The sequence below is a fragment of the Coenobita brevimanus genome, chromosome 21 (assembly GCF_032717465.1).
Source record: "Coenobita brevimanus isolate Jiangsu-jjx chromosome 21, ASM3271746v2, whole genome shotgun sequence".
Classification (NCBI taxonomy): Eukaryota; Metazoa; Arthropoda; class Malacostraca; order Decapoda; family Coenobitidae; genus Coenobita; species Coenobita brevimanus.
The window spans coordinates 33175424-33199953 of NC_136974.1; the positions used below are offsets into that span (position 1 = coordinate 33175424).

The 24530-nt window shown below is 42.0% G+C and overlaps 1 protein-coding gene across 1 annotated transcript in view; it reads left to right on the forward strand.

The window, feature by feature from the left end:
* The window catches only part of LOC145392145 (uncharacterized), a 52210-nt gene that overhangs the window by 23609 nt on the left and 4071 nt on the right, over positions 1-24530 (forward strand). The window contains exon 8 of the mRNA XM_080266597.1: positions 153-408. Coding sequence (XP_080122723.1) covers positions 153-408 — 256 coding nt within the window. The remainder of the gene's footprint in view (positions 1-152; positions 409-24530) is intronic.

Sequence of the window (24530 nt, forward strand, 5' to 3'; positions counted from 1 at the left end):
GACGCCAACCAAAACTTACATCAATTTGGCTGGTCTTGCAAAATGAATAACTACGAATTATTTTATCTGTTGCCGTAAAGACGCTGACTATAACTGAACCTTCCATGAGAAAATAAAAAATCTTAACATACAGGTCGTGTCTTTTCCTACAGGCGAGAACAAGGCAGCCATACAACAAGGAGGGCTGGGGGAGAATAAAAGTTCCTCCGGTACCTCACATTCCTCAACTTCTTTCCTCCCTCTCCTCGTACCCCTCCTCATCTCCTTTCTCTCTCTCCTCAGCTCCTCTCTCTACCTCCCCATCTCCTCTTTCCCCCTCCTCACCTCCTCTCACCGTCCTCTCTTTCCCTCTTCTACCTCAGACAACACTCGGACTCCTAAGATGTCCAGGGAAGAGTCTGTTGTCATGTCAGTCACTAGTCCTTCCTCTGTAGATCTAAGTCACATGGTGGTGTGTGCATGAAAGTACATATGATGCCTGTTTTTATAGATACATATACGTATTTTCCTTCATTTTCCTGTGTCCACTTCTCCTTCTTAATCCCTCTTCGTTTTATAACAACTCTACCTCTTTGTACAATAAGATTAATAATGAGTTTTAGTCTTTTTCCATACCCTTCTTTACAATATTCCTTTTTACTTCTTTGTTTCTATGCCTCCCTAATTTCCATTTTCCATAAGTAGTGCATCAGCTTCTCTCTTTGTTCATCTGTTCCATCGTAAATTTAAAGCCAGTATTTCTTCCCCCTCTTTTCTTCCATCACTGTCCTCTTTGTTCTCACTCCACCTGCCTACATAATAAGCGACCAATGTTTCTACTCAGTTCTGGGCTACATCTACACCTTTCACCACACGTAGGTAAGAAAAATTTCACAGTGTTAATTGCTATAAACTAGTGCTTTACCTCACTATGATATGCAGTCAGTCTCTCTCTCTCTCTCTCTCTCTCTCTCTCAACTACTCAGACAGGAATTATTTTCTTTGGGTACTTGTCAACCTTCCAAGTTTTCATTACGGGCTGCTGATTTCGCGAATTTCTCATGAAAATAGATAATGATTCAGACAGTAAACTGGACCTGTTTTGTATACACTACTTGCAAGAGAATGCTGATGTTTACTTTTTGATAATAATATGCTGTAAATGTAACTCTGCTGATCTAATTATCTTTGTTCCAGTATCAGTCGACTATGGCCACGATAATGTACCAGTGTCTGAACAACATGCACCCTACAGGTATATTACTTAACTGAGTTGCGTACGACAATGCCAATCAATGAAACTGAGAACGTTCACTTTGCGTGCTGTGTTCAATACGGCACGAATGTCTCAAGTGAATGAAGGGAAACGCTAGCACCAGCTCTGCACACACCTCACGTATTGCTCTGATATAATTAAATCGGATGTCCATTAGAATGTGCTGAGCGTGACATTACACAGAAGGAACGTAACCTAATGTCTGTGCCCTAGAACAGCTCAATTCTGTAATAACGCGATATTACATAATACGAAAACATTGCACTAGCTTCCCCATTAAAGCAGTGTTCTGTCTTGCAAACTGTTGAAAATTATGGTCTGAGTGACAAGAGACTGGGCGTGTAAAGGCTATGAAAAGTTTCCTCACAGAGTGCAAACCTCTCAACACATTACGAACATCGAGAACAATACTAGAGCAAGGACTGTGAGGAAAGGAACAGTAGTGTGGGACAAGAACGTCTCAGTTCACGTTAAACTTATTGAAAAAATTACTTAGACAAAGAAACTAGTCTCAAAGAAACAGTGAACGAAGGAAGAGCAGTGTAGAACAATGACCCTTCCATTCACATTAAATATACCGAGAAAAAGAACAGGCTGAGAAGAGAGAAACAAAGTGGGCGATAACTAACCGTGATGGAAACAAGGAGACAAAATTACTTCATCACTACACCGGGAAGTTACCCTGGAGGGCCACCCATAAAGAGATCTACGGTATTTTAGTGTAATTATCAACATCTTAATACACTGTTACATTAAGAGAAACTTGTAATAAATGTACTGCTTTCTGTAGAGTGACTTATGCACCAACCCGTACCGTAATTACACAGAGAATGCAATTAAGCGACACCCAGCACAGAAGGATCAATCACATGTAAATAGCTCTTGTAATTGTGCCTTTACCTTTAAGTAATGATCTTAACGTGAGTCTGAAAATTGGTTATCTCAAAAGTAACAACAGAGCCACGATGATGATGATGATGATGATGACGAAGAAACTAAAGAGCCAATGCAAGCAGATCACAAAGGCAGGTGTAGGTGCATGGACAGGTACAGCTAAAGAGGTCAGGTTCTAAATATCTACAGGTGTAAAGGCAGGTACAAGTGCAAGGAAAAAGGTCAGGTACAGATGTAGGACAGGACAGGTAGAGGATCAGGTAACGGGGCCAGGTTCTAAAATAGGTGCGGGCATAAAGGCATAATGATGTACACGTGGAGCTACAAGTGCACGTGAAATGGCCAGGTTGCAGGTACGGGTATAGGTTCACGTGCAGGCAGTCAAAAGCTTCAGTTTGCATAAAGATGTGCGTAGGGCAACAGGTGCGTGTGAAAAGGCCAGGTGCAGGGATGGATATAGGTGAAGATGCAGGTAGTCTGAGGGTTTAGTTGCCAATGACTGACTGTGGTGGTGCTGGTGTTGGTGTGGGTGGATAACATGTACAAAATCCAATAACAATATATTGGCCTAAGTGACGTTTATGCCATTGTATCCCTCCTTCCCTCACTCCCTCACCCTTTACCTGTATCCACTCCACTCCACTAAATAAAACATGAACAGTTTCTATTTCCTATGTTATTTCGGCTTACCCATTTCTTTACAGTTTCATGACATTTTGTTTTGTACTGAAGGAAACAGAGGTGTTCATATAATAACTCATTACCAGCTTTACCATTGTTACATGAAATAAAACAGAGCCTTTTACTGATTATACCTGTACTGTACGATGCATTAATTTTGACTCCTCGGTGGTTTAGTGACTGAAATCTCTAGTCTGAGGTGCCCCTACGTTAACGCGCTACATTTCTAAATCGCAGAGGCGACCGGAAAAACTTCAAACCTGTAAATACGTCGCCACGGATGTAGGGTAGTTTCCAAAGTTCAAATGATCTGGATTACGGGAGCCAAACACAGGGCCCTACTACCTCCCATGCGCGTTTAGTCGTCGGATAAGGAAGCTCCCTAACGTCACTTCCTGAGCGATTTATTTCTTATTACACTTTCTATCCTCTTCTGTGTTACTTTAATTATCCTAATATCACCATGTTCGTCATATATATATATATATATATATATATATATATATATATATATATATATATATATATATATATATATATATATATATATATATTTTAACACCGTGCCCCCTTTATTCGATAGGGCTAAGGCGCTGCCCCTGGGTTGAGGACTTTGGTTCTGGAGCGTGTAGCACTTTATGACCGGATGCCCTTTATGACCGGCCGTATCCAAAAATAAACAGCTATGGAAAAGGTGTTAGGGAGCCTCCTAATGCGACTAGAAAACACACCCCATATACTCGTACCCCTTCGCCCGAAAGATGTAATGTGGGATTTTTTTTTAATTATTATTACTATAGTTAACCTAAGTTTTTGTTAAAATGTTACTATCATTCTAACTCTCTTATCATTTATGGCTAATCTAAGTCTAACTTAAGGAAATACTGCTATCATTCTAACTCTCTTATCATTTACACAGGTAGCTAATCTAAGTCTCTGTTAACGAAATATCACTACCATTCTAACTCTCTTATCATTTATCAACGGACAGGTAAGTAACTAGAGGCGGTGGAGAAAATGAAGGTAAGAATATTTGACGTGGATGGATATATCAGTACTCATGAATGATCTAAATGCTTCCAAGTTAAACAAGTAATGACAGGCAGACACATACAGATAAAAAGGGAAAAAAATAACGACGGGCAAACACATACGGAGAAGACAGGGAAAAAAATAACGACAGGCAAACACATACAGAAAAAAAAATAACGGCGGGTAAACACATACAGAAAAAAGGGAAAAAAATAACGACAGGCAAACACATACAGAAAAAAGGAAAAAAAAAATAACGACGCGCAAACATACAGAAAAAAAAAAAACTATTATATGATTAACGCTGAATGAATAACAATCAAAAGGGAAGAAGTTGTGTACTAAAAACTTACATGACACATCCACTCGGCCACCTGCCTCCAGATTAACCTTGAAACCACAGACCATCCTCATGAGGCTCACCTGTAGAGAAAATAAACAATTAATTAGTCACCTTATATTACTCCTACTTTACCTACAGGCTGTTCTTAACAGTCTATGGAAATCTGGCAATGTAAGGGTTTATCAATGCTGTATTTAATATCTCCATTTCAAACAATGCTGCTTCACCCTCCATCCATTCATCAAATTATTCTTTTTTGTCCCATGAACCCGGACCTACGCGACTCTGTCCCGACATTTAAGGAGTTGATGACCAGCCTCGTTCCTCCCTGAGTGGCACATGTGAGCAATAAACTCCAATCACAGTTTCAATATAAACTCATACAGGTCCAATCCGGATGAAGCGCCTGAACCCGCTAAACCACCGGGTGTCATTTGATCATATGGTTACCACCCAATCTAGTATATGGTTTTCCGGTTTACAGGGAATCAATTAGCTTGTCACTTAGTAAAGAATCAGAGTCACTTGAAGGCAACACTACATCGTGTGAGTGAATGGTGCCTTTCCCAACTCAAATAACAATGGCTTTACTGCGCACAAATACTTTTTCTATTATTATTATTACTCGGTTACCGCAGGCTTAACACCGTACGCACGAAATATTACCAAAGAAAAATACCACCCCTAACATGGTATTACAGTACTTTCTATACGATGATAATTTCACTAAACATTAAAATTATATCCAGTCAGGCGTTTGGATATACAACCTTCTCTAATATTCCGGTTTATTCCTATTATCTACGAACCCACAATGGACCAGCATTTTTCCCCGACTTAAATCCCAGGCTCCGTCCTAGAATTTGCCTCTTTGTATCTGGAGGGAGGCCGAGATAGTGAGGTGGGGTGAGGAGGAAGGAGGAAACGAAAATGATATCTAGAGAAATGTAGTGATGAAATACAGTATGTGCTGATATAGTTAGATACACGGATAGATAGACAGGCTGATAGAAGTAGAGGAAAAATAGTAGCAAGGAGAGGAGAGAGGAAAAAGAGCAGCAAGGAAAGAAGAGAGGAAAAAGAGCAGCAAGGAAAGGAGAGAGGAAAAAGAGCAGCAAGAGGAAAAAGAACAGCAAGGAAAGAGGAAAAAGAACAGCAAGGAAAGAGGAAAGAGAGCATCAAGGAAAGAAGAGAGGAAAAAAAGCAGTAAGGAAAGAAAAAAGGAAAATGAGCAGCAAGGAATGAAGAAAGGAAAAAGAGAACCAAGGAAAGAGGAAAAAGAACAGCAAAGAACGAGAGGAAAAAGAGTAGCAAGGAATGAGGAAAAAGTGCAGCAAGGAAAGAGGAAAAAGAGCAGCAAGGAAAGAGGAAAAAGAGCAACAAGGAAAGAAGAAAAAGAGCAGCAAGGAAAGAAGAGAGGAATAAGAGCAGCAAGGAAAGAAGAGAGGAAAAAGAGCAGTAAAGAAAGAAAAAGGGCAGCAAAGAAAGGGAGGAAAAAGAGCAGCAAGGAAAGAAGAGAGGAAAAAAGAGCAGCAGGAAGAAAGACAATGCAGGCAGCGACCACGAAAGCCAAACACCAGAAACGCCACACACACACCAGTTGTGTTTGTCTTGCTCGCCTCACTAGTCCAGCTGCTGAGAGTTGGTGTGTGTGTGTGTGTGTGTGTGTGTGTGTGTGTGTTTGTGTGTTTATCTATCTATATCTATTTATCCAGGGAATTCAGGTGTGTTTTTATTAAGTTAACAATTATGTAGATTTGTCTTTCGTTTATTTTTCACTTTAACATTCACTCTTATTTTAAAGTGTCAGGTAGCTGTATGAGTTAAGACCAAAACATTTACAAACAATTTTCACTATATACACTAACTCTATTTTTCAATTTAATTTGCTTTTCATTCCTCTATTCACTTTCAGTAAAAAATAAATCTGAACCTTTTGACTTCTACATTTCTCTATGTTGAAAAAAAAAAAATCGTATGGTGCAAGACTAATTAAAAATCCTAGGCGTACCAGGGGCAGAAAAAGGATTGCTCAAGACAAATGCCTGAGTTCTTGATGGCTTGGATTCTTGTAGCTGAATAAAACCTTCAAGTGAAAGTCTGAAAAAAGTAACCCAATATAACCGAAAAAATAAACATACGAGAGACAGTTCTCGAAGTTTGTGATTGGGAGGATTTTTTTTTTTTTTTCAATAAACCAAGTCAGAGTCCGAAAAAAAAAGACCAAATATACTAGACGCAGCGATAGTTTACAAATGATAATAAATGGTTGAAGATGACTGTGGACCGCATTCTACAATACCTGTCAATTAATATTTCATAACACCTTTTCATTAATTCATTCAGTCCATTAAATACTATAACCGTGTATGCTACTGACTGATATCATTTCTCTATTAATACTATATAAATACCATAAGGAAATGCCAGGGAGTAATTCCATCCATCCATCATCCAATCCTATGTTGCCCCATGAGGAGCGTAAAAGCTCGGGGCTAAGCATGCTGGTCCTGACGTTTAAGATGTGTCTGACCAGCCTCAATCATCCTTGAGTGGCATTACGTGAGCAATAAACCCCAACCACCCCTTGGATATAAACCTGCACCGGTTCAATCGAGGAGTAATACGTAAAATAAATCGCTAAGGATGAGGTGTTAGAAGCTTCTTATGCCACCTTGAACTCTAACCCAGGTCTCAACTTGTGACAGATACAATACCAACCCTCTCAGCTCCGACCTTCAAGCCCACCAACATGGCCGCTCGGGGGGGAAAAAAAAAAAAAATCAACTCACCCAGCCAGAACTTTTACTTCCGTGTTTGTAAAGATGATGTCCGGAAGCAAACAGGGATGAGGATATTTGTGGGGGATTTAGAAGGAAGAGGAACATGCAGGCGGGGAGACTCATGCTGGGAGGTGGGTGAGAATGGGGTCTATGTTAGGATTTAGATTTTGACTGCTAGGCTTTTCTGGGCTAAATATTCTCACTCTCTGTCTGTCTGTCTGTCTGTCTCTCTCTGTTATGTTTTAGCCTTTGACTGCGTGGGCTTTTCCTGGACTGAATATTCTCTCTCTCTCTCTCTCTCTCTCTCTCTCTCTCTCTGTTAGGTTTTAGTCTTTGCTAGGGTTTTTCCTCGACTGAATATTCTCTCTCTCTCTCTCTCTCTCTCTCTCTCTCTCTCTCTTTCAATATACACAGCACACCACAACAACACAAACAGCAAACGACCAACAGTGTATAACCTAAATAATCACCACAGGGGAATTTGTGTAAAGAATATTGCTACCCCTTTCTTGCCCCAGCTTCCTGTATCAAGGAAAGTGCCTCTGACATTCTAGTTAAGGAGTTCTGGGCTGGTAGTTGACTGGGGCCTTATTGAATGGCATAACTTTAGCTCAATGTCTCGCGGTGAACAGGCATGGGGTCATAACCTTAAAGCTGAGATGACAATGGGAAAGGTAAGTAGGGCAGGTAATGGGGAAGGTAAGTGTGAAGGGTAATGGGAAAGGTATCGTAAATGGGAAGGGTAATAGGAGAGATACTGTAAATGGGGAGGGTAATGGGAAAGGTACTGTAAATGAGGAAGATGATGGGGAAGGTAAGTAGGGCACGTAATGGGGAAGGTAAATGGGAAAGGCTGTAAATGGAGAGGGTAACGGGGGAAATACTGTAAATGGGGATGGTAATGGGAAAGGTACTATAAATGGGGAGGATGATGGGGAAGGTAAACAGAGAAGGCAAACTCATATATATACAGCATTAGACATTACTGAAATCCATACAAAACACTGTCATGTAAACTCCATCAATCATCCCACTCACAGCACTCAGCATTTTGAAAAGTGGACGAAGCTTTGTGATATATGGACCACTTTCTGATGGATATGCAAACACTATTTTTGGTACTAATTAAGTACTGTAAAAATATCTTCATTAACTCCTTCACCACGATGACATATATTTATTCGTATATTCCTAGCATCTCCACACTAATCATCTCTGTAGAGGCTTTTAGAAATGCAGGTGTTTCTTCAGTACAAGAGATGTTTTCTAAATAAAATCGTCTAGAGGTAGTAAGAATATAAACACACGTCCTCGGACTGAAGGGGTTGAACAACGAAATAAAGGAAATAATAAAGCATGGGATATCAAGGTAAAAGATCCATAAGGTGTTTAAGGAGTCTGCTCATATCCATAACTCCTAAACCCAGTGGCGTAATAGTTTTTTGGAGGGATGTAATTTCCTGTTTCTGGAGCTTTCTCATTGCATGTTTGTAAAATATAGGATTCTGATTCTGATGATGATGATGATGTTATACACGAAAACAGAAAGAGGTGAATTACAGGAAAACAAAAAAAAGACGATGATTATGATGAATGACATGAGAGAGAGAGAGAGAGAGAGAGAGAGAGAGAGAGAGAGAGAGAGAGAGAGAGAGAGAGAGAGAGAGAGAGAGAGAGAGAGAGATTGACCTTTCTACCTCGTTGCTGCTTGTATAAAGTAAAGTGAGTTGCAGTTTTATGCCTTCCTATCGTTTCGGGTGACCTAAAATTGACTACAGATATCCGACGCTTGTCTAGATTTACATGATCTGTTCAAAATGCGACGCTCAGGCCTGGAAAGCTGACCACTTAGGAAGCATGCTAGCACCTGCTCCTTACTGATGTATTTCTGACCAGGCTCCGTTTCTATATTCTTGTGTGTTATTCATGCAATCTATGACGATGTTAAAAAGACATAAGAAGAAGAATTAGAAAAAAAAAAAGAGGATGTTAAGAAATAGTTTGGAAAATAAATCGCTGAGGAAGTGGTGCCAGGAAACTTCCTTACCCGACGAGAATACAAGCCCTGGTGACAGGTTAAAGGCTCTTAGAAAATTTGAGCATACTCCATAACTACTTCCGCTTTTCATTTCCATCACTGTTAAGCCTACGAGAAAATTATGGGAAGAACAAGTACAGGTAACTATGGAGGTAAATGTACACGAAACGTTAAAAGTAAGTGTAGCTTCTTTCAGAGTTACCTGTATACTTACTTTCAGCGTTACCTATACACTTATTTTCAGAGATACCTGTAAACCAACTCTTAAAATAAGTGTACAGGTAACTCTGAAAGTAAGTGTACAGGTAACGCTAAAAGTAAGTGTACAGGTAATTCAGGAAGTATGTGTACAGGTAACGTTAAAAGTAAGGGCCGGTGTACAGGTAACTCTGAACGTAAGTGTACAAGTAACGCTAAAAGTAAGTGTACAGGTAACTCAGAAAGTATGTGTACAGGTAACTCTGAAAGTACCGTAAGTGTACAGGTAAATCGGAAAGTAAGTGTACAGGTAACTCAGAAAGTATGTGTACAGGTAACTCTGAAAGTACCGTAAGTGTACAGGTAAATCGGAAAGTAAGTGTACAGGTAACTCAGAAAGTAAGTGTACAGGTAACTCTGAAAATAAGTGTACAGGTAACTCAATAAGTGTACAGGTAACTCTGAAAGTAAGTCTTTTCATGTTATATTTGCACTATCGAATTTTCAAGACATGCAACTCATTATAAATCCGGTTTTCTTCAAGTGCTGGAGAGGGACGCCTTCACGTGGTGGCACCGATATAACCGAGTGGATCCTCTGCCTGGTTATATAAACATCCCTCAGCTCCCTCCCTACCTACGAAGGGAAGATGGTGGGCTGCCGGACAAGGGCAACTTCAGCCTGCAGTCCACCGGGTTCACGTTTAAGATGAACCTGGGGCTAGAACTTCCACTATTACTTGGGTATCTTCATAGTCATGCCCTACCCTGCCCAGGTACAGAGTAAAATTTATACACTTTGCAGTATCAAGCCACCCCTCCCCCCCACAACACAAGCCAACACCTCCCCCCCCCCCCCGGTTGAGATGTGTGGCCGACAAAGCCCGTAAAACTCGCTAATGAGATTCAACCAAAGTTTTTATGTTGGCCAGTGCAGCGGACAGTGGCAGTGGTGGTGTGGTGTGGCGTGGTATGGGGAGCAGGGTGGTGTGGTGTGGTGTGTGGAATGGTGTGGTGCGGGGAGGTGTGGTGTGGCATGGTATGGTATGGTATGGTTGAGCAGGGTGGTGTGGTGGGAAAGATGTGTGGTGTGGTGTGGTGTGGTGTGTGGTGGCTAGTGGTGACGTGATGTGGTGTGGTGTTTTGGACAGGGCGGCAAGGACGGTGTGGTGGGTTGTGGTGTGGTGTACGGATTTGGTGCGTGTGGTGTGGTCATTGTGGTGTGGTGTTGGTGTAGCGGTCTAAGTCGCAATCCTCTTAAGACCTGAGTGTCGCATGTGTGAAGTTCTGGGGCTATTAAAACCACGTAAAAAAAAAAAAATCTGTTCATACTTCTTGAACTTTCATACTTGCTTAGTTTCCTTAGCTTTCTCGTTGGTAATATTATCCACTAAATTTTCCAACCTCTCACATTCCACTTTCTACACTATGCATATCGGGTAGCTATAGTTTTTATTATTTTTGATCCTATCTGTGCATGTCTGAATGTGTGTATGTCCATCTGTTCGCGCTCTAACTTTAGAAAGCCTTGACTTAGGAGACAATCTTCCTTTTCTAACTTTTTAGCTTCTCGCTCTCTCGCCTGCTATTCTCTGCACTTCACTCCTCCCTTCCTCACTGTCTCATCATAATCGTTTCCTCATCTTAGTTACCCATTTCTCCTTTTCTTGCATCGTCCAACTCTCATTCTTAGAGTCTCCTAGTCTTTCTCCCTTTCTTCACCTCCTGCTCTCCATTTCCTCATCTCTCCATCCCCTTCCCTACCCTTTTCTTCCCTCTCCCCTTGCCTCGTTCTCTTCCCTCTCTTTCTTCCCCACCCAACTACTGCTACCTTCTTTCTACTTTCATTCTCCCCACGTCCATCTTCTCTGTCCTCTCTTTCTCCCCTTGTTCCTATACTCATTCTTTTATCTTCCCTTCCTTCTGTTTCTCTCTTTGCTCTCCCTAATCCTCTGCTGTATATACTTTCTACTGTCCTCTCCTTCTCCCTTTGTCCCATCTTCTCTCTCATCTCCCTATTCTCTCCCCTCTCCTCCTCTCCCCTTCCCCTCCTCCGCCCTCTCCCCCCAGTTTATGGAGTGGGGTGAAAGTTATGGGCCGTGAAAGGGGGAGGCAGAGATCCGTAAACTTATTCGTCCTCACCTTATGTTTACTGTCTGACTTTTTTTTTTAACTTTTTTTCTCCTACTGACTTACATTCTTTTTACACATAAGTACGTGCTGAGGTGTACTAAGTGTGTGCTTAAATGTGCACACGTGCATGAAGAGTTTTTAAGACAGTATATGTGTACAGAACTCTTGTAGGACGGTCGTGTGCGTGGTGCTCTAGATTCAGTGAATGCTGTGTGTGTGAGTTTTATGTGCTTTATATGTCAGACTTTACAGCTTTCGTTATTTTTGTTTATGTAACAGTGTGTGTATATGATGTGCGTGTGTGCATACGAGACGTGTACATGTGCGCTAAAACAGAATACTCAAATGATTCACAATGTGTGCAAGTGAAAATGATCTGTTCACAATACCTATTGAAAAAAAAAAAAGTGTGTAGTGCATAATTATATACCAGTATGTATACTCTGTCCAATTCAACTAGGTGTAAAACTACCACCTCTCCATCTTAAATATTGGAAAAACTACCACAAGAATATTGTACTAGTCATGATGAAGTTCTATGGGAAGATGATACATTATCTTATTCTGCCACTGAACTATGGGAATTGTGCTGGAAAAGGCCAAAAATCCCCTAGTCAACGTGAATGAACTATAGTATGCAGTGAAGAAAAGAGTGAAGGATATATTAAAGACATTTAGAGTGCGTGTTATGTGTGTGTAAGTGTAGGATAGCCCGTGAATGCGTTGATATATACGATGACCCCCTTCACGAGAATAATATAGCCTATATATACCGTACTCTACCAACACTTATTTCCTCACCTCACGTTCTTCCCCTCAATCACACTCTTTATCTCACCACCCCACCCCAGTATCCCACCTCATTCCACTCCACCTCACCCTTCTCCATACAACCATGCCCCTCTCCACTCCTTCCTATCTTTCTCCATCCCACTCCTTTCCATTCCACTCCACCCCAGCCCTCTCCATCAAACTGTACCCCTCTCCACTCCACCCCCAGCCCTCTCCATCAAACTGTACCCATCTCCACTCCACCCCCAGCCCTCTCCATCCGACCCAAATCCACCCCCACATCATCTTATCCCCACATTCCATCCAATCCACCCACCGTGTTCCACAATCCTGTACCTCACCCAGCCACTTCCACCCCACCCTACCCAAACCTACTCCAGCCCACCCCCCTTCCTTCCAGCTCTCTAGCCCCCCACACCGCCCACCCTCCCACCAAAGCCTTGCCCTGCTCCATCCCATGTTGATACACCCTCTACTCCTAACTTGCGTCCTGCTCCAGATTTCTCAGTCCTACCTTGGTTTGTCCTGCTGTCCTGCCTTGTCCTTCACACTCCGCCCCCCATCGTTCGCTCCTACTCCCAACCCAGTCATATTTCTTTCAGACACTCCTCCCTGCGCTTCACAATACATCCCTCTAGTTGATTTCCTCTCTTCGCTCGGCTTCATCCTCTCGTACCCACGGCTTTACCTTTCACTCTCTTCTTATTTAACCCCTTCTCTACGATGGTAGTTTTAATTTACTTACTGATACTACAAGACAATTTTATTCAACTAAGGAGAGCCACTGGAAATGAGTGATTTACTGATGATTACATTTTACCTTCCCCCCCCCCTTAATTCTGAAACTCACTACAAGCTTGAAAAATACTGTGAGTGTGGCAAGAATAAAATGAAAAACGCGTCCCCCTGAAAAAATAGGAGGGTTAATACATTCATTCAGTTTAATACATTACCCCTTTTATTCCTTGTTAATCTCTCCCGTTACCCACATCCATTCCCTTCCCTACTCAGCCTATTTCGTCAACTCCAGCAATTCCCTCGTCCTCCGTAATTTCCCTCTTACTACACATACAAGCTCATCGGTGCAATAAAAGGCAAAACCACGGACTGGGCTGACTGAATCCTTTTAGCAGAACAAATATATATTTACAAGAGGTTCGCGCGCGCGCACACACACACACACACACACACACACACAAAGTCGACATAAACCAACAATGCACCACCCGTCACTTCGTTAACGTAACACAAAAGAAAGCCACACAAAACCCAAGCTACGTACAGTCCTTCACCACAGACACACACACAGACACAGACACACACACACACACACACACACACAAACACACATTCCCCATCCGCCTGCCTCATGTCTTCCTTCCCTCTGTTACATCACTTCCCTTTCCTATTCAAGTCCACAGCAAGACATATGACAACTTGTTCTTTGGCACAGACAGCGTCCGTGAGCCGCCAGTTCTGTTTCAAATTTTAGGAGTTTATTGAGCTGACTTTACAATTATAACTCCTACAAAAGTAATGCAAAGTTAATGAGTTTTATGTAATGGTCATAACAAATTTAAACAGATAGAAAAAGGTACAAACAACAATTAAATTTAAGCTCATCGTTAACTTAATTTTTCCATTTCATAGCGGTTCATCTTATCTCTCGTCTTTTTTCATTTTTGCTATTACCGTATCTTACTTTATGTCTCCAGTATTAACTCTTCAGGGAGGGAAAATGTGAGTCAATCTAGTGAGGGCGCTCGTGACCATCTCTTATTCTCTCGTCAAGTGGCTTCAACTCCACCAACTTTAATATGAAGTGAAGCCGAGAGACCGACAGAGCCCCTCCACTGAAAGCCGAGCGGGCCTGGACGAGGGCTGGGGTGAAGGAAAGTGAATGTGAGGATAAAGAGTGAGGCTGAAGGAAAGTGTACGTGAGGATATGGAGTGACTGTGGGTGAGGGTGAAGGAAGGTGAAGACGACGATAAGGGCGGGTTAGGTGGAGTGAGGATGTGGGCAGGTGGACATGAGTATAAGGAGTGAGGGTGAGGGTAATGGAGGGTGAGGGTGAAGGAGGGTGAGGGAAAGTGAAAACAAAAATAAGGGTACGTGAACTTGAGTGAGGATGAGGGAAAGTGAAGATATTAAAAAAGAAAATGCCTGGAAGATGGGGTAAATGAAAGTGCGAAGCTAAAGGTGCATCACGGTGAAGGTGAAGGACTGTTGATCACACTCGGTACCGTGGGATTCAGAGTGACCCCATTTAACACGAACAACTGTTCCATAAATGACCACCAAAAAAATAGATCTTGCCTATTCCTTCCCTCACTAAGTTTTAATAATTAGGCCATAGAGGTAACATTGCTAAGTCGTCGGTAAACTCATCTACAGCTTGGTCAGCTTACTTGGGTGGAGATTTTCGCCCATTTGCAGCTTGATTTCCATAGCTCAAGGACGAAATGAAACAGTAGTATGACTCTATATGCTTTCCACTGCACTTCTTCGTGACTGGCATCATAGTCTAGTGTTAATCTCTTATTACGGCTAAGCATTGAAGATAAGGAGATAACATTTTAAGTCGTTAAAATGACAAGAACATACTTCATTCTATGAGTGATAAGGCAGTGTTTCAGGCAGGATTCAAGATGGTGAGAGAATCGTTTTTCGGCCAAGTTGAAACGATCAGAATAAATATCCGTCGGACAGTGAGATGGAATTAAATCTCTTCTTCCAGCTCAGCAATCAAGATGGGGAGACAGAATTTTTACGTCAAGTTAAAGTGAATAGACTACACATCAGAGAGAATCAGCAGGGGAGATTGAATTTTTATGCCAAGTTAAAGCGAACAGACTATACTGTACATTAAAGAGAATTAGCTGGGTATTTTTAGGCCAAGTTAAAGAGAATTAGCTGGGGTGGTGTCCTCTAACTACACTGAGAACATAGCAAGTCTAACTAATCCTACTTAAAACAGCATGAACGAGGTGATGGGACGGGAACGAGGTGAAAGGAAGGGGGTTAACTGTGTATATCGGAGAGTGAAGTGGTTGATGCAGGTGGAAACTGACCTGATACGGGGTGAGAGGGAGAAACGGGGTCAAGGAAAGAAGAATTATGCGTGGTTGCAGTTGTGGGAAGGTGGGAGTAGATGAGATGGGATGGAATGGGATGGGATGGGATGGAATGGGATGGAATGGGATGGGATGGGATGGAATGGGATGGGAGTGGAAGGAGGGAGGAAGAAGATCTGCGATGGAAGAATGTTGTAAGGATGCAACAGTGCGAGTAGATAAGATTGGAGGAGGAGGAGGAAAGATGGAGAGAAGAAGACAGTGATGTGAGGCCATGAGAGGGAGAGGAGTAGGAAAGACGAATATGCGAAATGATGAAAATTATGATGTTAACAGTGAGAAGAATTTAAGATAAACCAGATGAAGGAAAACAATATAACGATGAAGAAATTGGGAAGATGGGATGATGACAGTGGGAACAGAAGAGAGGGAAGTCGGGAGAAGGAATGAAGGAAAAGGGAACAGAAGTGGGGGAAGTGGGGATAAGGAATGAAGGAAAGAAGAACAGGAGTGAGGAAAGTGGGAAGAAGGAATGCATGAAGAGGGAACAGAAGTGAGGAAATTGGTGAGAAGGAATGAAGGAAGAGGGAACAGAAGTAAGGAAAGTGGTGAGATGTAATGAAGGAAAGAACAGATGTGATGAAAGTGGAGGGAGGAATGAAGAAGGGGAGCAGAAGTGCGTGCCAGTACTTAAGAAAAAATAATGTAAGGAGGGGAAAGTCTAGACTAACAAGGAAGTGAAGAGGAGTAAGAAAAACAGGAGTGGAGGAGGGAGGAGGGAAAAAACTGAATGAGAGGGAAAGGAGGACTATATTCATTTATAAGAGGAGGAAACAGGAGAAAATTTAAAGAAGGAAAGACTGGCGATTCGATTTGTTTGTGTGGAACAGAAAGGATGGAAAAATGAAGAGGAGAGGGAACTATGAAGAAGACAAAAAGAATGGCGATTCAAGCGGGATGACGCTCAAACATAAGAGAAAGTAACTCAATCACTCTCACTCTCTTAATTACAGTATATAATGGTCTACATCACAGTAAGCTTGAAAACATCCATCATCATCATCATAACCCAGACTCTTTTCCCGCCTAAGGATGCGCTGAGGTAGGGTCAAGAAAAAAAAAAAGGGGGGGGGGGGAGAACTAGGAAAAGTCTGCAAAATTAAATGAGCCACACTCACATTCACTCATCACTCAGGCTCCTGGAATCCTGACTCAACAAAAGATAAAGGAGGGGAAAAAATAAGAACGAGAAGAAATGGAGAAAATGGACAAAGACAGGAAACGGTGCAAAGGGAAATGGGGAAGACATACAGGAGACGAAACATGGTACCTGGAGACAGAGAGAGTGAAAAAGGAAGATATTAAGATGGAAATAACAAGACGACGAAAAGAAAAGGACCGACAGGAAGGGACTGAAAAAGGAGCAAAAAGGGTCAAGGCAATGAGAGGAAGAATGCCAAGGAAAAATGATGGAGAAAAGGGAAGGAAGAAATGGTGGAGAAGATGGAGAAAAAGGAGGAACACGAGGAAGAGATACGAATATGACAACGTAACCACACGCTGTATCAAAGCCAATCCCACAACATCATCACACACACACACACACACACACACACACACACACACACACACACACACACACATAATCCGTAAAAAAATAATCCAAAACACTTCAGCCTCTTAAAAATATGATTCCGTCTAGCCAATAAAAAGAAATTATTGAATATCAAAAAATATGTGTATTAAAAAAAAGTTAATCAATGGCACCTGGTCCCTGGAGACAGCATAAGAGATGAGATTATTTTCAGAAGACTTAATCAACATTTGGAGAGGGAATGACAACTTTTACACACTACCCTTAAGTTATTTCGTTTCCACTTCTAACTTATCTGAGGCAAAACCTGCGTAGAAATGGGGGCAAAAATACTGTATTAAGGGAAAACTAAAGAGTATTTTCTATTACGATGCCGGTAACAGATATGATGATAAAAAAATTATGCCGTAACACAAGAAATGTAAACTCTCTAAAAATACTTTCTGATTAAAAAAAAAAAAAATAGTTACATTTACCAGTAGGTTATGGTCACACTTTCATTTATTTATTGAAGCATTAAATCTAGAACAGGGGGGTTGAGGGTTAACAAAGATTTTTTTTTTTTTTTTTTTTTTTTGTCCAATCGTCATGTCATCCCACCCCCTTCCCCCTCACAACTAGTTCCTCTAACGACCGAATAAATGTGTGTGTGTGTGTATGTGTGTGTGTGTGTGTGTGTGTGTGTGTGTGTGTGTGTGTGTGTGTGTGTGTGTGTGTGAGAGAGAGAGAGAGAGAGAGTACTTTCAGTAGCAGGTGCAAGAATACCCACATTTCTTCTCCAGAAACATGAACGCGCACACACACACACACACACACACACACACACACACACACACACACACACGAGATTGAACACCATAACAGGGATTGGAAAATTTTATGAAGAACGAAATACAACAATTTTTTTCACACGCTGCACAAAATAAGACCAAAATAGATTATCGACTTGCTGCTTCCTGTATTGTGCTTCAGCAATATGGAATTCTCTCTCTCTCTCTTTCTCTCTCTCTACAAATATACGCCACCATTGGTCTTCAAATTCACCCAAGTATCCTGAATCAAGCACAAATACACTCGCAATTTCACATGCCCCTCCCCCCGTCTCTCTCTCTCTCTCTCTCTCTCTCTCTCTCACCTGCAGCGTGTGAGACCCTCCCTCTTAATCCTACATGCGTGTTCACCTGCAGAAATGGAAGTTCCTGACCCAAGTTTGTGCACTATTTTCTACCAAATATTTTTCTCCCTCACGTTTTGCCGAGAAACCTACAGTGCTCCAGTTTTGTGTATTTATTCTTTTGCTTTTTCCAGATATTTTCGTGTCATGTTTTGCTTGTTTAATTTGCGGTCAGGAAAATTTAATATTTTTTTTTCCACATTTTTTATTTATTATACCATTAACATACTCTGGATTTTGAAATGTGTTAAAAGTTTTATTCAAACGCATAAATTTAGGACCACTGCGTTTCACTTCCGTATAATAACTGTGCTCCCCTTCTTTAATGTTATAGTATATCTGTAGCCAACGCCCTCCCGAGGTGACACCATTACAACTGGCTGGCTTCCATGACCAGCTCTACAAACGTCCCTGTAACTTCCTCCCCATACCCCGTAAGGAGAATGGTTGACGGCAGATGAAAGGCAGCTCCAACCTTCAGTCCACCTTATTCACGTTCAGATGAGCCTGAGGTTACAACAGCAGCTGGAGGATTTGTGGCAACGCTGTGTGGCTTACATTAACTTCACACCAATCAGGAACGTACCATACATCTTCAAATATCTCCCCCTTCACCCTGCCACACAAGGTTTATGGCAGAATCCATCCCTCTGACGTTTTTCAGCGATAAATCCTTGTCCGCTGATGCAACAAGAATTCTCCAACTTTCATACCACAACACATTTTGGTGAGGGGGAGATATGCAGCTCTCGATGTGACTATACCGCGGGGTTACTAATACGGCACCACAACATCTTCATTGATGTTATTAGACACTAACTTTAATGAGTATTTATATCTACTTCGTCATTATTTGCAAAAAAATATGGTTAAGTAATGTACAATGTTATGATCATTTTACCAGCGCTCAGGAAACGAGAGGCACTATTATGATTTGCTTGTCACTCGGGCGCGCGTGTATGTATATATGTATGTATGTATCACACCTGAAGTAAAGGAAATTGTCCGTGTGAATGTAATAAAATCATTCCACAATATCAGCCTAAACGACCGTGAATATCTGAAATACAAGGAGGGTTCGTCTGTGGTGGTGGTGGTGGTGGTGGTGGGAGGTTGCGTGGTGGGGTGGGATTTAGCCTGGTAGTGGTGGTGGTGGGATGTAGCGTGGTGGTGGCGGGGGGGGGGGATGTGGCGCGGTGGTGGTGGTGGTGGCGGGATGTGGCGTGGTGGTGGTGGGGGGGATATAGCGTGGTGGTGGTGGGGAGGATATAGCGTGGTGGTGGGGGGGGATGTGGCGTCGTGGTGGTGGGGGGGATATAGCGTGGTGGTGGGGGGGGATGTGGGGTGGTGGTGGTGGGGGGGGGGATGTAGCGTTGTGGTGGTGTCGGGATGTTGCGTGGTGGTGGTGGCGGTATGTAGCGTGGTGGTGGTGGTGGTGAGATGTAGCGTGGTGGTGGTGGTGGTGTCGGGATGTAGCGTGGTGGTGGTGGTGGTGGTGGTGAGATGTAGCGTGGTGGTGGTGGTGGTGGTAGTGAGATGTAGCGTGGTGGTGGTGGTGGTGGGATGTAGCGTGGTGGTGGTGGTGGTGGGATGTAGCGTGTTGGTGGTGGGATGTAGCGTGGTGGTGGTGGTGGGATGTAGCGTGGTGGTGGTGGTGGGATGTAGCGTGGTGGTGGTGGGATGTAGCGTGGTGGTGGTGGTGGGTTGTAGCGTGGTGGTGGTGGTGGTGGGATGTAGCGTGGTGGTGGTGGTGGTGGGTTGTAGCGTGGTGGTGGTGGTGGTGGGATGTAGCGTGGTGGTGGTGGTGGTGGGATGTAGCGTGGTGGTGGTGGTGGTGGGATGTAGCGTGGTGGTGGTGGCTGTGGCGATCGGGTGATGTCGCAAGGTGGTGGTGGCTGAGGGGTGATATAGCGTGGTGTTTTGTGGTGGTTTGTGTGGGAGTGGCGGTGAACTGCTGGAGTGTGGTGGTGGCTGTGGTGGTGTACAGTGAACATGATGGAGTTATGGAAAGTAAGATGTATTACAACGAGTAGGTAGACCCACAAAAAGCTTGGAGAAAATACACAGTAATTTCAAATATCCACCACATAATTCTGCACTAGCTATGAATGTCTTTAACTTCAGAAGGATAACATTAATAGCACTGAAAGATTTACAAAGGCAGATACCAATGGCAGAAGTATGTACTGCACCTAATAATAATAATAATAATAATAATAATAATAATAATAAATCAACATAAAACATACTGAACCTATGCGGAGATATATGAGACGAAGTGCTTCTAAATGCCCGGCTGAGTCACGTGGTGGGCCAGTTTGGTAAAGGCCAATACACAGATTAAATGCATTAAATGACCAAACCACGTGGTGTGCCAGTCAGGTCAACAGGTAAATCACAAAACAAACAGATGAAGCGCTTTAAATGACCGACTGAGTCACGTGGTGGGCCAGGCAACAAGTGAGACTTACGCACAAAATGGACACCCCAGCACCACCAGCACACATCTTACAATATCATTCTACATCTCGACCATCCTCTAATTAGTGCATTATATCGGTACTTATACAGACACAGGGAATCACAATGTTGGTATAGCAGTAACTTGAGGAGTGAATACAGCGAAATTTGGAGGGATGAAGAGATTGAAATGACAACTATGAATAAAGTCTCTTTACCTCTGGTGTCGGCTGTTGGGTTGCCTCGTTCTTCCAGTTGGTCTCAGAATTTCCTGGACGTATTTTTGTACGACATTTTGTTCACAAGACGCAGATAACCCGCTAATAAACGCAGAATTGAAAGCACAGACGCACGCGCAACTGTTCACCTACTCAATAAACAAACAACTGGCTGCGGGTTGGTGCAGGTGGGAGGAGCTTAGCAGGCATCACCGTACGGAAAGGAGAGGAGGATGGAGGGGGAGAGGGAGGGGGGGAGAGGAGGGAACGATGGTGGATAGTGGGAGGAGAAGGAGGAAGTGACTAGGGGGGCCGAAGGGGGGAGACAGTGGGGGGGATGAGAGCGGCAAGACAAGTGGATTAAAATTGTTTTATTTAATCATTTGTCATAATCTGTAATATTTTGGAACAATTTAATTTTTCTGATATATGGACTCTCGATTGCGGAGGTATTAGTGCTGAGGCGTTTACTCAACATCATAAAGAAATTTATAATAAATGTGTTAAAATAAGCACCCTGACTCCTCTTGATGCACAGGTTGGAGCAGTTCGGTGATACAGACGACAACCAGCCACACTCTCACACCCTCGCTTACATCACTAGCTTATCCAAATCACTTACGAAAAGGAACTGGATATAAGTCTGGAAATTACTGAAATCAACATAATCAGCGTACAAATCAGTTACTAAAAAAGATGACAGAGGTTATATCTTCTACAGTTCGATAACATTACTATCATATTATTCTTGCCTGATTACTTGCCTCATCTTCAGGTTGATACTGCAGGTCAGCCCATTCTTCTCTCGTGTTCAGGTGTAATGGCGTGTGATCCTGAATCTACAAAGTGGCAGTTTACTTCATCTGGATCATCCGGTCCCAGTCGCATCAGTGGACGGGGCGATGCATTGTTAGCTTTCGTAAATCCAGACGCTCATGTTCCTAATATGAAAATGTTGAATGTCAGCAGTGACCTGTAAATCACACACAGTTAATGAACACTCTTACTTAAATAATTTGCTGTTGCCCGGGATATTTAAAAAAAAAAAAAAAAAAAAAAAAAAAAAAAAAAAAAAAACTTCACATGCGGTAAATGCGGGAAGCACTAGGATACGTCCATTGCATCAAAAAGTGACGGTAAACACTTGGTAACCCGGCAGACAGGTTGTGTGTGTGTGTGTGTCTGTGTGATACGAAGCCCCTCACTCGACGGACCTGTTGCCTATCATCACCACAGCTTCAGTATTTCGGGAGTGTTCTCGGATTCTCCATGCAAATCTCACTGACGCCAGTAAAATGAAAGATATCACCGTGATCATCATCATCATCATCACGATTTTTACCTAAAACGATGGAGTTACATAAAACGATATGGAGAACTGTATAAAAACAAACTAGATTAATACTAAAAATAGTCTAGTTACATTCATTTTCAGGCATAAAACGACATCCGGAGACGCAACAAATTTGCATTTCGAGTGGAGAACTAATAAACGTTGAGTCAGAACTGGACGGAGCTGAAAACCGAAATGAATTGCCGGTCGTAAAAGCAGTTATGTTCCTAAAACTCACGCAAGCCCGTCCGGCAGTTTATCGCCGTCCGGAGCTTGTAATCTGATGTAGCGCTCCACCAGCTGGCTTGTCGAGGTAGGTCTGGGCTTAACCTGAAAATTTATTGCTCCCTCTAAATTGCTCCCTCTTTATTCCATTTTCCTTACGGCATCATTCATTCATTTTTTCCCCCTTCATTCTTAATCTCTTCACTGTGATGGCGTACTGTTCATTCTTCTGAGGCTATAACAAGATTTATTTTACTAAAGTTAGGAGGACCTCTAGCACTGAAGGAGCTAGTGACGGATATATACCTAATCCCTCAAGTTAGAAAGGTCTCTCCTAAGCTGAATAAAGTTGTACCGTGAAAGCAACAATAAAATACAACACACGTTCTTACAGTGAAAGAGGAAAACTTATTCCATTCATCTTCCTTCATTTTTTATTTTTCTGTGCCTTTTCCATCCGCTTAATATCTCCAATAAAAAAAGTTGAGTGTTTCATTGCATGTTCTAGGGAATATGTATTTCTGAATTCAAAGAACCAATTTCATCGTTATGAGAGGCAAAGTATTAGTGAGGGCTCTTAGCTGAAGAGTATTGTGGGATCTCAGTGGGTCCCCTGCTCCTCTCTCTCTCTCTCTCTCTCTCTCTCTCTTTCTCTCTCTCTCACACACACACACACACACACACACACACACACACACACAAACACACACACAATCATCGTCTCATATTTACTCCTTTCTTACGATTTCCCCTTCTTCCTTCTTTACTTCCTACCAAACAAGTGAACCAAACATTACCCTCCACGTAAACACGCTTCTTCGTCTCGGCGTTTGTCCTTGGAAGATATCACAACACTCCACCGCCTCTCCACACAACGCCACATTCTTGCCACAAATGTCTTTACTTCCACGAAAAAGGAGACAGCATACGATAAAAATGTTGCTGAATATACCTAACCACCACAGTTTTTTACACCACAAGACTTTGACTCCATGTATTCCCAGAAACTCTTTTATCTGCAGGCAAGATATTATTTTGTATCATAGTAAATTCTGCATGAAACTGCGATGATACCAATGCGTTATATTTCTAGGCCATTACAGTAGACATTATAATTATAAGAAATTGTGGAGAATGTTGGGATGGACAGAAAAGTGGAGAAACGACACGAGGAAGGAAAAATAAGAGGATCAAGAAAAGGGAAGCGAGAAAACAATGATCTACATATCAATGGGCGAAGCGAATTATGGATCGGTACGAAAATGGTGGCAAATTCTGAGAAGAAAGAAATGGCAAAATTACAGAGCTAAGAAAGAAAATGCCAGATACGAGTAACAGCAGCATAACACCTCAAGTGGAATGAAGGTTTCACTGGAGACGTAATTTTCTTTTAGTAAGGCTTCTAAGAGAGTGGATAGTCATGTTCTCATATTTACTGTTTTGCTGAGTGTTACATTAAGAGTACTGTGGAGAAAACTTATTGACCAACACCAAATGTAAGAGGGAAAGAGAGAGAGAGAGAGAGAGAGAGAGAGAGAGGCTTACGTTCTAGGAAAATCATCATCATCACCATAACCTCTTATTCCCACCTAAAAATGGGGAGAGGAAGCAACCAGAAAATCAGGTAAGGAGAATGCATGATAGAGGAAGAACTATCAACATCACGCCCAGAAAAATGGGCCACATACTCACCATTCAAGCCCCTGGAATCCTGGCTCTAACTCACGGGCCAAATCATCTACACCTTTTTTTTTTTTTTAGATTATCTCAGAAACCTTACCACCTAAAAATCTATCAAATATTAAGGATCCATTTATTTATCTATCTGTCTACTATCCATCTATTAACTTTATTGGAATCTCACACTATTTTCTTTTATATATGTAAACAAATACTATCTACCTATATACTACTCTATCTATCGTTCTGTGACAGTCAGTGCAGCTATGTCTATCAGCCATTCAATCTATCAGTCTATCTGCGGTCAGTCTATCTATCTATACATCTTATCTAACTATCTATCTATCATTCTATCTACCTATCTATATCTATCGTATCTATCTACCTATTTATCTCATTTTATTTATCTATTTATCTAATTAATACATCCATCCATCCATCCATCTATCTCTCCATCTATCAAAAGACCAACATACAACGCCACATGTTATCACCATCACACATTAGAAAAAAGAATAAATTTCCTGAGTTATTTTTTCGCTTCCACCAACACTCCCAGCCTTTCCCTTTCAACACTTTCCACAATAATTCGTTTGTGTCTGAAATTATACTTCTAGACGTGG